Below are 14,843 nucleotides of genomic sequence, written 5' to 3'. Positions count from 1 at the left end.
TAAGGAAGTTATGCTTCTAATTACAAGGACTGGTTGTACTACTTATTGTTAAGAATGTGACAGGTTGATATCACATATTTAAAGAGGATAATTATGCATAAAATATAGATTCTCATTACTGTCATAGTGTGTGTGTTAAGTGCTGTCAAGTTGCTTCCGACTCATGGCAACCCTATGAATGAAAGTCCTCCAAAATGTCCTATCTTTGACAGCCTTGCTCAGATCCTGCAAATTGAAGGCTGTGGCTTCCTTTATTGAGTCAATCCAACTCTTGTTGGGTCTTCCTCTTTTCCTGCTGCCCTCCACTTTTCCTAGCATGACTGTCTTTTCCAGTGACTCTTGTCATCTCATGACGTGACCAAAATACAATAGCCTCAGTTTAGTCATTTTAGCTTCTGGGGTCAGTTCAGGCTTGATTTGATCTATAACCTACTGATTTGTTTTTTTTTTGGCAGTCCACGGAATCCATAACACTCTCCTCCAACACCACATTTCAAAGGAATCTATTTTCTTCCTATCAGCTTTCTTCACTGTCCAGCTTTCACACCTTTCACACTGTCATAGTCCATCTGCTAAAAAAACTTGTGATTTGAAAGCCTCTCTCCGACCCAGAATTCATGTCAGGAAGAACTGGATTAGCAGCCAAATATGGGGCCAAGTCAAGCCTAGCAGCTTCCTTCCTGGTACCTTGCATGTAGGTACATACATAAGGATTGTTTTCTTGCCACTGAACCCATTCTCCCTTGGACTGCTTCCTGTGTGCAGATAGTGGTACTCATACATTGCCACGCACAAGACACGTGAGCAAGATCTGTGAGCAAAGATGTGAAACTACTTCAGAGACTACACAGTGAGGCAATGGTAACACATGACATACACTCACACTATAACAAAAGACTAAATTAACTCAGCAAGGGTACACTCACATACACATTCAGACAACTACATTTATTTTCCCCTCCCCATTTTTTTGGGTGTGCTTATTTTCCAAGCAGAAAGTTCACTCCTATACCGTGGCTGCCATAATTCCTCTCTCAATGGGTATGGCTGTGCTTGCATTTAATTATTTGGAAAGGAACTGTACTTATTGTTTCAGTAAAAAAAAAAAAAAGAGGATAAAGCATAACGGTTAAAACAAAATAAAACACATATAAGGTAAGACAGCTGCAAGGACTGGTATTTGCAATCTGATATCTTTATTAAGGGATAGTTAAACTCATTCATAAACAATCTGATATCTTTATTAAGGGATAGTTAAACTCATTCATAAACCTACTCAGTACAGTGGCATAAAACACTGGAATTCACAGCACTTTAAACATGCATTTATATGCTATACTTATGGGAATTATCTTCTAATTACATGTATAATCAATAAATGTGCCATGCAAGCTTGGCTGGATTTTCCATATGGCTGCAGGTTGGTGCAATAATCAGTTTTGTTGAATAGGTTTATAAGGGTTACTACATAAATTCCCTTTGATAAAGATAGTATCAAAAATTATAGGGAATACAAATCCCTGCAGGTGTCACTTTTGTGCACGGCTGCCTGAATTTTTCCCTGCACAGATGAGCTATGAGTCTTTTACTCAGTGGGCGTACGATCTCAGCCTGAATGAGAAAGCAGGAAGTAGCTTCAGCGCAGGAACCCAGTGGCAACTACAAAAAGCCCAGTGGCACAGTGAGAACTACAAAAAGCACCTTTGTAATTTTCTTCTGGTTTTGTTAGTCTTTTTAAAAGCACTCCTTTTCTCTTGTTTGCTATCTGGCCAGAATGCAGATATTGCAATATGCATGAAAATGCACAGCTTTGCTACTAAAATTTTATTTTACAGTCCCCTGACTTTCTTTCACCGAGTTTTGTTGATTTCCCTGACCACCATTCAAAAACAATCCCAACTTTATTTCTGCACAGGTTACATTACCATAAATTGTTTGAAACTACACAAGTACTGAAATACAGAAATATCAGTCAAGGAAAGAGCTTCAATATAAATTTTTGAAAATGCTATTAACTGAAGAAACATATCTATTTGAAATGGTACTATCTCCTATTCTCAACGTCTGTGTTCCTGCCAATTGAATGCAGTCGAAACAGTGGAACGTATGTTATTATATTGCCCCCTTTATAAGGACATATTTTTTTAAAATAATCTTTTTATTATTTTTCAAAATTATTAAACACAAAGTTCAAGAGTTAGTATAAACAAAGAATAAAATATAAAATGCAATAGAAAACATTGTTAAGTATGATCAAAAATATATTGACTTCCCCTACACCTCCCTCCATCTATTGATTAATTAGTAATCTCTTTTGCATAAACTTCTAATCCTAATATTATTACTAATACCTATCAATCTCTTTGGCATTTATATTCTTTAAAGAGAGAATTATTAATGATTAATACAATCATAAAAAAGAAGAAGAAAATAGTAAATCTCACTAATAATAAATGGATTAGAATAGGAAACATTTAGTTGTTTTCATTAAAAATTAATTATTTTGTAAACCCTAATTTCTCCCAAACACTCATTTTAATACAAATTATATTTCTAGTATATTGATATCTTATGTTATTTCATTTCCATTAAAACCAAGCCTTTTAACCAATTCCTGTTTAATCCCTTCCAAAAGACAAGCCAGACTCTTTTAAATCAGTTCCTTTGTCCGGAATTTCCAGCATTTTTTTCTATTCTTCATTAAGACTAGACATCGAAGAGCATCCTTGGAAGTTGTTGGTTTGCGTTGCAGTTTCTTCCATCTCAAAGTCAATAAAGGAGATCCCCATAGCTCCAGTTTTTCTACCCTTTAAATCCTCCAAGCTGGTGTAAGTTCCTCAGGCAGATTATAAAAACAAAGATCTAAGTCTCTCACATTCAGATCTATTGTTGCCAGCTGGACTATTGCAGTTTGTTTGTTGTCATTCTCCATTTCCTTTGCAAGGTTCTTCTGTTCTTTGTCTTTCTTGTCATCTGAAGAACCCTCTGATCTCACCTCCGACCTCATTGTGATGATTTGAATTTTTATATCTTTAAGGTCATCTAAGATAAAATCCAGTTTTTGGTTCATCAAAGCAGAAAATTGATCCAGCTGTTTAATCAAACATTCCATGGTTGCTACTTCTGAAAGTTCCGTTGAGACTTAGTTGGTAAAGTCTTGACAAAGACCGGTGTTATAAATAGCAGAGAGGTGTTGCAGGAATCAGTGTCGTAAACCTTCCGTCTTCCTTTTGTTCAGGAACTTGGGAGGCATTTGCCAGTTGCACGATGATGCCACACTTCTGATTCCAAGTTCTCTGCTACTCTCGCGATGATAGATTATTTCCAGGAAGGACGTGGCAGGAAGACTTAGTGTAGTTAGAAAGACGACACCTCACAATGTGGGGGGATTACTCCTCCTCCCTCCTCTTTATACGTCGTAGTTTCTGTTTGGTAGCAGAGACGTCTTTCAAAAAATCTTAGTTGTTGTGTCTTCCCACTGATCAAATTGATAAGATTCCTGCCGATTTATCTGATCTTTTCTTGTTTTCAAAGAGTCATTTAAACATTAAGTGAGGAGAGACAGATTCGGCAGATGTATTTAGCAATCTCCCGGTGCTTCCAGATCCAGGTAAAACAAAAGAGTTCTTTTAACTTACTCAGATTTTAGGAGAGTAGGTATTCTTGCTTCTGTGTAGTTGCTTAGATGGTGATAGATAGGCTCAGTGGGAGATCTGAGCCTAATTCCAAAGAGACGTTTTCAGCAGTGTTTCCCCCTCAGGCCAGCGGGACCTCTTCCAGGATTCCGAGAGTCGTCCGAAGACTCTCTCAGCAAAACTGGGGGTCAGACAGCTCTTGAAGGCAGCAGGGGTATTCCTGTTCCTCGGTCCACTAATTAGAACTGAGGTGGAATGCAAAAATTTGTCCCCAAGTTCAAACGTTTCTTGGTTCTCTCGGGAGCCCCCGAGAAACGTGGCGCTCAGATCAGCGTCCCTAGCGGAAGTCCCTTTATAAGGACATCTGTTCCATATATCTAACCACTGCTCTAAGTTCCCAGGAAGATCTGGAAAATTCTACACATATCTCTCTCTTGCAGACCACTCCAAAGAAACCACCTCTAAAGTGGCCAAATTCTGTGCTGAGACCACGTCCATAAGAAAGCAGGCATTCCAAACGTTTTAATAACTTTTATGTATAATTCTGATCAATTGTTCCTTCTTCCATTTTGGCTTCTTCTGTTAATGGTTGGGTTTTTGTTTTGTTTTTTTGTTTTTTTTTGCCTTTTCAAGGTGTTTAAATTTCTCTCTCAAGTTTCTTCTTGTCGCTTGTGGCATCTAACCTCCAAGTACGCTATGTATCCATGTGTGAGCATGCCTCACTGACTGCAACATGCTCCTATCAATTACAAAAGATTTGAGTCCTCGAGAACTCAGGACAGTGTTGACAAGCAACAGTTTCTTCATGCAAATTCTCTATTAACATCAATTACCTGAAAATCCACTTTCAACTGAAGCATTACCATGAGACAAGGCAAGGCACATTTTGATATTCCATAGGTACCACTGTAAAATGTGTCCAGCCTATCTTCATCATCTAGTTTTGCCATGTATGCTTGCCACTGAGCTTTGAATTCACTGAGGGCAACAGCAGTTAAAGCAGTGTATTGTTGCTTTGATTTTTCAGCAGCTGTATCACTGATTCGATTTGCTGCAAGTAGAGGTTCTAGTACAGACCCTAGTACAGTGATTCCAACATTTGGCTTGTGTATGATGATAGTAGGATCTAATGTTAATAAGCCATGAACAGCCTTGAACTTCAAAGGACTTTTCTTATTCAACTTCTAACATGTTTCAACATTCTAGGTAAAAACTGGCCACCAGGTGTTCACTTACTTTGGTTTCTTTTAAGATCTTCTTTGCTGCAAAGCCAATTTCAATTTCAACCTTGCTTCGGTCGAGCAAGTTCTCAAGACGATTTCATGTCAATTGTTAACAACTGGGAACCACATGACAATTTTTGCAGCTTTTTTATTTTATGCAATGGCTCATTAGCTTCTTGATTAGCTCATTCAGCTCTTCATACAAAAAAGGCGTCAATGGTTTTTGGCTTTGAAACCTTTGTACAAACAGCTCTCAATCTCCAGCAACTGTTTTTATGAAAGGTATTTTGCAATTCATGAGTGGATATTGAATTGCAGCTTTTATGCAATTTGCAGGTTTACTGTTTGTGAGTTTTGCTTCTTCCACATACTTTTCAATGTTGTCAAATAGTGTAATATTCTCCGAACACCTAGTGGGGCTAAACTTCTGAGGACATTATGTGCTTCCAGTCATAGCAGTGTATGATGCTTCCCTAGCTGGAAAATGTCTGCACAAGTCTGAATTCACGTTCCAGTTCACTGCATGCAATCCTGTTTTAAAAGACCCAAGTACAACAGGAAGGCTATATGTTCCAAGGCTAATCAATTACTTTTCTTCTCTTTTCCATCAGAAAAACATAAGAGACTTGTCGTGGTAAAGACAACACAAGCCTTCTGGAAACTTCTGCAGAAGGCCTTCAGCAGTAGCAGTCTGAAGAAAAACCCTGGTCAGGTATCATATGGAAACTTTTTGGCAGTATTCATTTCAAAGGTGAACCACTAATTCCATCTGACTCTTAAAGCTTTATCAAAACAGGTAACAAATGTTCAGTACCGTTCTAGGTGTTTTAGTTGAAAGTCAGCAAGGTATGGTGCCATACCAAAAATGACAACATTCATTTATTTTGTTTTTCCAAGATGAAACTGTTGGGCTATTTAGCTATCTGAGAACATTTGTTTGAATAACTCATTGATGTTGTTGCAAAACTCAAATGACACCTTCATCTCTAGTTGCAAAACCCGCAGGCATTCTGCTGTTCCAATTTAGTTTTTGATTACATAGGCAGCCATACTGGTTTGTGAGGCAGGTAGGTCCTTGCACTTTTTATCACTCTTAACATGTTTTTTCAGAGTTTTTAGAAGTTCCTGGGCCATTTGAGCCTGAGAGAGCCAATGTGGTGTAGTGGTTAAGAGTGGTGGACTCTGATCTGGAGAACCTGGTTTGATTCCCCACTCCTCCACATGAGTAGCGGAGGCTAATCTGGTGAACTGGATTTGTGTCCCCACTCCTACACATGAAGCCAGCTGGGTGACCTTGGACTAGTCACTCTCTCTCATCCCCACCTACCTCACAGGGTGTCTGTTGTGGGGAAGGGAAGGTGATTGTAAGCTAGTTTGATTCTTCCTTAAGTGGCAGAGAAAGTTGGCATATAAAAACCAACTCTTCTTCTCTCTTCCTCATCTGTGCTTCTACTACCTGAACTTGTACTTGGCTTTGAACCAAAATATATTGCAATGGACTACTGGCTCAATGTAATTTTCATGTTCTTCTGATTTAATGGTCCTTTTCCATGAGATTGCACATCTCTAACTGCCACATTAATTAGTTCAACAGTTTTGTAGCACACTTTACGGTAACTTGGTGATAGGCATGGAATGAAGTCAGCATGAAGTTTGATATCTAGCCATTCTCTGTTAAAAAACGCCTTCTTAAAAGCCATCTTCAAAACGTAGTTCCAAATACAGGCTTTCATGGAAGCACTTGCCTTTCGCCAAGGCATTTTCAGCTTGTCTGGCAAGTAGGAACTTTCCAGGGCTGGGGTTTTCTGAATTCCTGAATGTGTAATTTTCTGACTTTCCCTGACCAATTTCTATTTCCCTGACTTTCCAGAAAGTGACAACCCTACTCCTAGGTCTTTGGAAAAAGTAAACAGAGTGTGACTGCAGCCTGCAAGACCAAAATGGAGATTAGAGGACTGCTTACAGCTCTGAACATGTGAAACTCACCAAGATATCCTGGATGAAGCTGAATATGTACAGTTGGGAAAACAGCCTCACTAGCGCTTTATTGTATATGTTAAATCAAACATCTTGAGAGCCATTTTATACCTACTCTGTTTACGTAAAGTTGAATGCTGACCAAAGCAGCGACAGAAAGCATAAAAGTGTGACATACCTGCTGTGCTTGAAGTCTATGCTGCAGTTGTAGCCTCAGCTGATTTGGTGGGTTCTGTACTATGCCAGCAGGCCTCAGACCTGGCCTAGGTTGCATACGTAGTGCGGAATAACCTGGTCGCTGGGCCAATGGGTGGAAATTTGGGTCCTGCATTGGTGTGTAGTTGCCCTGGGCCATTTGAGCCTGAGAGGCATACTGCTGGGTGAAGACAGGTGCCTTTTGTTCTAGGATGATGTTTGATTCCTGGCTTGAGAATGGCTCTGGATCTACAGCTTGGCTCTGCTGAGGAACACACACATACACACAAAATCAATGAGCATTTATAGACAAGGGTATGTACTTTTGTGTTTATAAAGCAATACAAATCAGTAGCAGTATGTAGCGATGCTTATTTTCTCCAACTCATTCTTCATTTATCAGCACCAACCCCATTCAAACCATAAACACACACGGAAAGTTCCCTGCGCCAAAGGGTTTATACTCATGCCTTCCAATGGCTCTGATTGGTGCAGTGCCAAAGAGGACAGAGGAGGGAAGGCATGCATCTTGTCAAGTATAAATCCCTTCTCTTGTTATGCTGAAGGGTAAAATAGTTTGCTTGGAAGGGGGTTGGGTGTCTTGCATGTGACAGAAAACTGAAAGAGCTTGCTTGGCAAGTCTGCACAATTTGCAACGTGGGACTCTGCAAAAAAAGATGAACCCATTAATACTTAATCAGAGATAGGAAACATATGGTACAGAACATGCAGGGCTACGTTTCTTCCAGAAGCAGTTAATGCAGCTTGTATATTGCCTGTTTGCCTAATGGGAAGCCTTGTTCTGTGTCCATTTACTGAGATCGATCTTAATCCAACATCTTCTGCTGGGCTACTCAGACTAACTACCTTCCGTTATTGTGAGGATGGGATGGGGGACTAACCAGACAGTCTCTCAGCAATGGAATTTTGGAAGCAACAATGAATTGCACATCAGCTGATTTGCTTCCCAGTTTCTCCTGCCATGGAGAGAGGTGAGGCAGGACAGCCCTGTTCCCACCATCTCAAGTAAAGTCTGTTTTTGAACCTGTCGGTTAATCCACTCCATCCTTCCTACCCAGGGTGTAAAGAGAGATGTGGCAACAATGTAAGGCAGTGTAGGGACAGCTGTCAAGTTGTAGCCAAGGTGTCATGGACCAGAGTTCAGACTCCTCCTTGCCAGAGGAACAGGCTGAAGACTCAGAGGAGGAACCAGCTCGGTACCCAACACCGTGGCAGGAGGTGGCAGCTGGAACACCTTGAGCTGCCTCCTTTGAGGCACATGAGAAGCCCCAAGACACTGAGTCAGCCTCCTCGCTCTGGGAGGCAGACTTGCCTTCCCATTTGGACTTGGACCCTGATCCCTCCACCCTAGAGACTACTGCTGAATCAGAGGTCTCTCCCCAACCAACCCCCTCAAGCCTCACCTCAGCCCTTTAGCAGTACTTGCTGCCGTATCCTGCAAAGGCACCTTTAAGTACTGGAAGCCCGGTCCTGGAGGAGAAGGGCTTGTATCTCCATCTCCTTAGAGTAGTATTTAAGAGCTCAGTTTGCCCTCAGCCTTTATTGGAACAACCTCTGTGATACAGTACTGTGGCCCCCCCCCCCCAGTGCCTCCTGCCTTGAACTCTGGACCTCAGCCCTAAGCAGGACACAAGGATACGCACGCTCTCTCTCTCTCTCTCTCATGCTGAACTCTGGGATTGGAAGTGAGATTACCGTAAATGCAGGACACACTCAAGACTAAATGAAGGATCTCTTTAGCAAGAAAGCAACATCCATGTTAATATATGGGACAATGTTTAGATTATTATTATCCAGTTAGCACTAAAAGGCTGGATCACAGATAAATGTTTGTTACAACTTAAATACCTTGATACATTTTTAGAAATGTTTTAATACTACCAATACCTGGCTGACTAGTTCTGGTATCCCTAGAGCTCTGTCAATTTCTTCTAGACCATCAAAATTTCTTAGTGCCATATAAAGCTGATCCAGAAGAGCTCCCTCATCACTTGGAGACTCTGATGCAGGATGCTGACACAGCAATTCATCGGGAGAGCTTCCAAACGGTTGCCTGGAAGGGAAAGTGTGCAATTTGGTAAGAAAATACTGGGATTATCCTTCCCCCCAATCCCAAACAAAATGTCAGGAACGTGTTTAGGGATTCTGTTGAGCAAATGTCTTTGAACTGAAACAAACTCTCTTAGACTCTGCCTATAGCATGGGAACATATTTAGCCACATCAAGACCAACCTGGAGACATAAAACTCTTTTCTAAACTTGCTACTGCCACAAAATGTAAAACAATTTTACAGAGAATAAAAAAAGAAGGCAGCCATTTCTCTAAGTCATATTATTTCTTTATCGCAGCTAACATTATCTCTTTATCATGTTGTGGTCTTAACTTGATAAGTTCTATCAGTCTGGGAAAAGGCATTGCTAAATCACTGTACAAAAGTTAACGCCAATAAATTTTGTTCTTCTCCAGAATAACATATTCTATTCTGACAACTTAATTTTATAGCAAGCTGGATGACTACTGATAACACTAATCAGATAGTTTAAATCAAGAACACCGGAACTGACACTTCTCTTATTCTGTACCAGAAGATCACTGCCTGTTCCTGACAACTCACAGTTGTAAGATTGTGAAATCAAACATGCCTTATCATCAAAAGATGATGAAACCAAGCCACCATGGTGCCAAGAGACTGACATATAATAAAAAGTCAATTGCTGGGCTAATTCCAGCATGCAGCCGCTCCCCAAAGAGCATAATGATTTGGTTTTTAGATTAACTAGAGCAGTATGAACAAGCATTATAACAAATGTATGATAAAGAAAACATTCTACAATAGGTATATACAAAATCAGCACTTGGGCAAAAACAAGGTTGCCTACCCCTGGTTGCAATGGGAGGGAAAGAGGAAATAATGTGAGGGTAGGATACAGGGGAAAGTGTGGTGCTACCCCACAAGTCCTTGATGGTTCCCTATCATGTAAGTGGGTCTGGCCTAGTGGCCACCACCACACAACTGGGCCAGAGTTTTCCTAGGCAGATGTTACTGGGGGGGGATGGGTATAATGCCATAGGCTCCACCCTCCAAACCAGTCATTTCCTCCAGGGGGAACTAGGGGTTGCCAACCTGCAGGTGAGGGTTAGAAATCACCTGGAATTACAACTGTTTTCTAAATGACAAAGATCAGTTCCCAGGGATTAAATGGTATTATACACTGCTGAGGTCGCTTCCCTCCCCAAACCTCACCCCTCCTAAAGTTCCACCCCCAAATCTCTAGGAATTTCCCAACCTGGAGCTGGCAACCCAGGGAGCTGATCTCTGTGCTTGAGAGATCTGTTGTGATTCCAGGAAATCTCCAGGTCCCACCTGTAGGTTGGCAACCCTAGAAAAGAGAAGAGAGGCTACCAAGGGCTTTCAGGAAAGGGAAAGAGGAAATAGTGGGGGAGGGCGAAATGTGATGCCTCCTGCAAGTCCTCGCAGGTTCCCACTTGTACATTATAATAAGGATGTTTCGCAGGATTTATCCCTGACAATCCTACCATTATAGAACTCAGCTCTCTTTAATTTCAAAGATGAAATTATAATGGCTACACCGTAATGTTTTGATTTCTCTAAAATAAATCTATGACACAATTCACGGGATGACCCTCTTTCTGAAGTCCTGGTTCCAAAAGAGAAAGCAAGGCATCAGAAGTTAAGTATCACATGATACAGTGTGATCTTGGACAGCCTCAGATAGTCCCACACCATGCAAAATAAACAGTATTGAAAAACTGTTGGGATAAGTACCATGACTGTGATGTCAAGTATTTATCATAGGGACACTAATCCTGTACGTTCCTATCTCTCCCCAGACTGATGAAAGGAGTTTATAGCACCATCCTAACAGTACAAACCTTGTGCGCCTGAGAGCCTTGTGAAGAAACTGTTTCTTTCAGGAGACAAACAACTGAGGTCAGCAAAAGTATTAAAGCTGAAGCCCTATTGATATACATCAGTCAAAGCAGCTGGCTGTTCTTCCTGCCTGATCTTAAATAGGTCAAATAAGGTGGCCAATAGTGCCCAAAGAAAATGTCCAAATTCTACCTTGCTACCAAGAATTAAAACGAGGACACTAACTAACAGAAGGGAAAGACCTGTAGCTCCTTTTTCCGTGATGCCATTCGCTACAAGTTATTTTCAGTGATTCGGCAATGAACTTTCTTAGTTTGTACTGTTGCCACTGAAATTATGCCAAATAGTATTTGAGCATATGGTTATTACGAATAAGCTAATACAGTAAAGCCATAAAATGAGCAATGAAGACTGTGTGTGTGTGTGTGTGTTAAGTGCCGTCAAGTCGCTTCCGACTCATGGCGACCCTATGAATGAAAGTCCTCCAAAATGAAGACTATATAAATTATTACAAACAAGTGACAAAGCAACTAGTTTCAAGCAAATAAAAACTTGTATCAATGATCATTTCAATTAAAATTGTGATTGTGTATTACCCACAACTGCCAAACTGCCTAACAGCTGTTTATTTTGAAGGTTTCATTTTAAATTTTAGTTACCAAATCCATTCACATAACTAGAGTTCTGTTCTACCCTGATTTTCCTTTCCAGCATATTTTACAAGAATTTTGAAGTACTGTGTTCTAGCCACAAATTTATGTAAATAAATAATGTTTATGTAAATAATAATAATGTATGTAAATAATTAATGTACACATAGGAATTAATATTAATGCAGTTTTCATATAGATTTGGTGTAAGCAGAGCTCCTACTGGATTACAATTATAGCTCCAACTGGAACTTTAATTTGCAAGCAAACCTAATTTGGTCAATGTACCTTAAGGGGTAATAGCAGAGAGCACAGCCTGCCAAGGTCATCAAGGCACACAATATTTTTCCTCTAAGCAAGTCTAATAGAGAGTGCCCACACTTACCTAATTAACCCCATTTCTGTACAGTCATGCTGGCCAAGGGTGGGCAACTTAATTAGCTGCTGAACTAATTAGCAAACGAGCCAGAAGCTGCAGTAAACAGGAAAAATGGTCTGGATACAGTGCATGAAATTAAAGAGCACTCTCCTATCTCAAGGTGTACAAACACATACCAGCTTCTGAATATTAAAAAGAAAGATCTTACCGGTTCTGATTGCCAAAAGATGTCTGATCTATGGGCAAGATGCTCTCTGGCCATGGAGCAGTCTGGTTTGGAGGAGCCTGCTGCTGGCTATACTGAGGACCTCCCATATTCATTTCAAGTTCAGAAGCTCCTAAGAGAGGAAAACCAGTTATGCATAAATCTTACTAGCATCAATAATACAGTCTTCATAAGGGCAATGTCACTGAACGGCTGGCTACACATAATACTTTGATCTTAAGCATTCAGTTATCTTACAATTGTTAAAAAAAAATCTCACTGATAAACACATCCTCCAGCTTGTTCTCAGTTGCTGTCTATGTAAAAAAATGATCCAAATCAGTGTCTTGGACCCAAGACTTTGCTTGCAAGCATGCCAAGTGCTTGTAGGTTTGAAAATACTTGAAGAAGAGCTGGTTTTTATATGCCGACTTTCTCTACCACTTAAGAATCAAACCAGCTTACAATCACCTTCCCTTCCCCTCCCCACAACAGACACCCTGTGAAATAGGTGGGGCTGAGAGAGCTCTAAGAGAACTGTGGCTAGCCCAAGGTCACCCAGCTGGCTTCATGTGCTGGAATGGGGAAGCCAACCTGGTTCACAAGATTAGTGTCCGCCGCTCCAAACCACTTCTCTACACCACTCTCTGCAGGAATTTTTTTGTACACTGTAACAATATCATTCCATTGTATAATTTCCCATTTAAGAACCCTGAACTTGAGAAAACATACCATGAGCCTGATCCAACTGTACCACAGGTACATCATTATGTATAATAGGTTTCCTATGTGTATGTGTTAAGTGCTGCCAAGTCGCTTCCGACTCATGGCGACTCTATGAATCAATGTCCTCCAAAGTGTCCTATCCTTAACAGCCTTGCTCAGATCTTACAAACTGAGGTCTGTGGCTTCCTTTATAGAGTCAATCTATCTCTTTTTGGGTCTTCCTCTTTTCCTCCTGCCTTCAACTTTTCCAAGCATTATTGTCTTTTCCAGTGACTCTTGTCTTCTCATAATGTGTCCAAAGTACGACAGCCTCAGTTTAGTCATTTTAGCTTCTTTATAGGGTTTCCTATAGGGTATAGTAAAACCTCAATTTCTCCCTTCCCACTATGGCATGCATGGGCACTCATCATGTGGAACCGTTCCAGCAAATGCTCACCTCCCATCCCTCCCAATTGTTCAAATAATGCAAACTTGGAGCCTTGATTTCTTTGAGCAGTTGTGGTGGGGGATGCTGGATAGGGACTTGAGCAGCATGCACAGGCCTCACAGTCTGACACAGAGCCTGTGCCAAGGAGAAAAAGGTAGACCAACAGAACCTTGTTATGCCTGAAGGAAGCCCTTCGCTGTATCTGCACTGGGACCAGTTTGAGCTCAGTTCAAGTCACATGTGACTGCCTAACCTATCTGCACCTCTGAGTCTGAGAGGGGCTGTGTTGGGTGGTAGAATTGGGATCACGCCATCTGCCAGCGCAAAGTTTCAAAGCTGTAACAATAAATTCCTAAAACAATGCCAGCTCTGCTGAACACAATTGGTCTGCTGCCACACTTGGCAGGCTGAGCAATTGTATTTGCATCTATTTAAAACTGTCATCACCTACTGTCTCAGTGGTTCTCAAATTCTAGCAACCTGAGGACCACCGTTTTGATGACGATGATTTTTTTTTGCGTGGACCTCCATGATCAGAGGTCATGGCAGTTGCCAACTGCCACTGCTGCCTACTTTTCTCTGACCTGATGGTATTCAGTGTCCAAATGAGGGAGACTGCCTTGAGGAGTTTAACACAAAAACGAGCCCTGTGGCACCTTAAAGAGTAACAGATTTATTGAAGTATCTCCCCCCCAAACAGCCACCCCAGCCAATGACGGGGTGGAAATCCCTTTGTTGTTGTGTCTTGCAGTCCTGAAATACTGGCTGAGTATGAGAGAGTTGTATTTAGCAACAGGGAAGTCCAGGCTTTGCTGAGGGAGTGAGGAGACAGGGAGAGAAAGACAGAGATAGGAAGAACAGTTGAGGGCTGTTCCATGAAGTATTCTGGGCACCCCTTTGTATCCTACGCTAGGAATTTGAGCTGACCTCTCTTCTGTTATTTACCTCTTCAAGGTGTGAAAGGGGAAAATAAACTCTTCTGTCAGCTCCTTTGCTAACACTGTGACAACCAACTACACTCAGTAACTTGCCTCATGCACAATAACTCATTTCCTAACTACTAGTCTTTTCCCAACTATCACAGGTGTGCATGCCTGGAAAAAGGGTGGTGATGGTGGGGGCCAATTAGACTATCGCCAACCATTCCATTGTTCTAGCTGATGCTATAAATCCCATGAAAAGGAGAATGTCTCAATAACTGGATTCAGGCTTACCAATATTCATGACTTGAGACTGAAGCATCTGCCTTGGGCCAGAGAGACTACTGGGTCTCACAGGAAGGCTGGACGGGTTGCGTATCATGCCTCCTTGGATTGGCCTATTCATGGCACTTGTTGTGGTAGCACAAGTTACCCTCACAGCAGCACCTTGGGTTCCCCAGTCGCCTGATGGCAAAGCGGGCCGAGGGGTATTACTGCTCATCATCCCTATGAAAAACAGACACACAAAAAGGTTAGACTATGCCTTGAAAAGAGCTCTAAATTCGGGTTTGACATTTCTGCAAGGGATAAA

General features: G+C 41.2%; 1 protein-coding gene across 6 annotated transcripts in view; it reads right to left on the bottom strand.

Moving 5' to 3' along the window:
• The window catches only part of NCOA2 (nuclear receptor coactivator 2), a 170,519-nt gene that overhangs the window by 12,699 nt on the left and 142,977 nt on the right, over nucleotides 1–14,843 (bottom strand). For 3 of the 6 annotated variants that reach the window (XM_056854038.1, XM_056854037.1, XM_056854041.1), the window contains exons 14-17: nucleotides 14,546–14,758; nucleotides 12,182–12,311; nucleotides 8,933–9,104; nucleotides 7,014–7,292 (exon numbers count right to left, since the gene is read on the bottom strand). In XM_056854038.1, the coding sequence (XP_056710016.1) occupies nucleotides 7,014–7,292; nucleotides 8,933–9,104; nucleotides 12,182–12,311; nucleotides 14,546–14,758 (794 nt within the window). Of the gene's footprint in view, nucleotides 1–7,013; nucleotides 7,296–8,932; nucleotides 9,105–12,181; nucleotides 12,312–14,545; nucleotides 14,759–14,843 lie in introns of all 6 variants that reach the window. The other 3 variants (XM_056854040.1, XM_056854042.1, XM_056854039.1) reach the window with 2 other exon arrangements.

The sequence above is a fragment of the Euleptes europaea genome, chromosome 8, assembly GCF_029931775.1.
Source record: "Euleptes europaea isolate rEulEur1 chromosome 8, rEulEur1.hap1, whole genome shotgun sequence".
Classification (NCBI taxonomy): domain Eukaryota; kingdom Metazoa; phylum Chordata; class Lepidosauria; order Squamata; family Sphaerodactylidae; genus Euleptes; species Euleptes europaea.
This window is presented reverse-complemented; position numbering and strand designations above follow the sequence as displayed.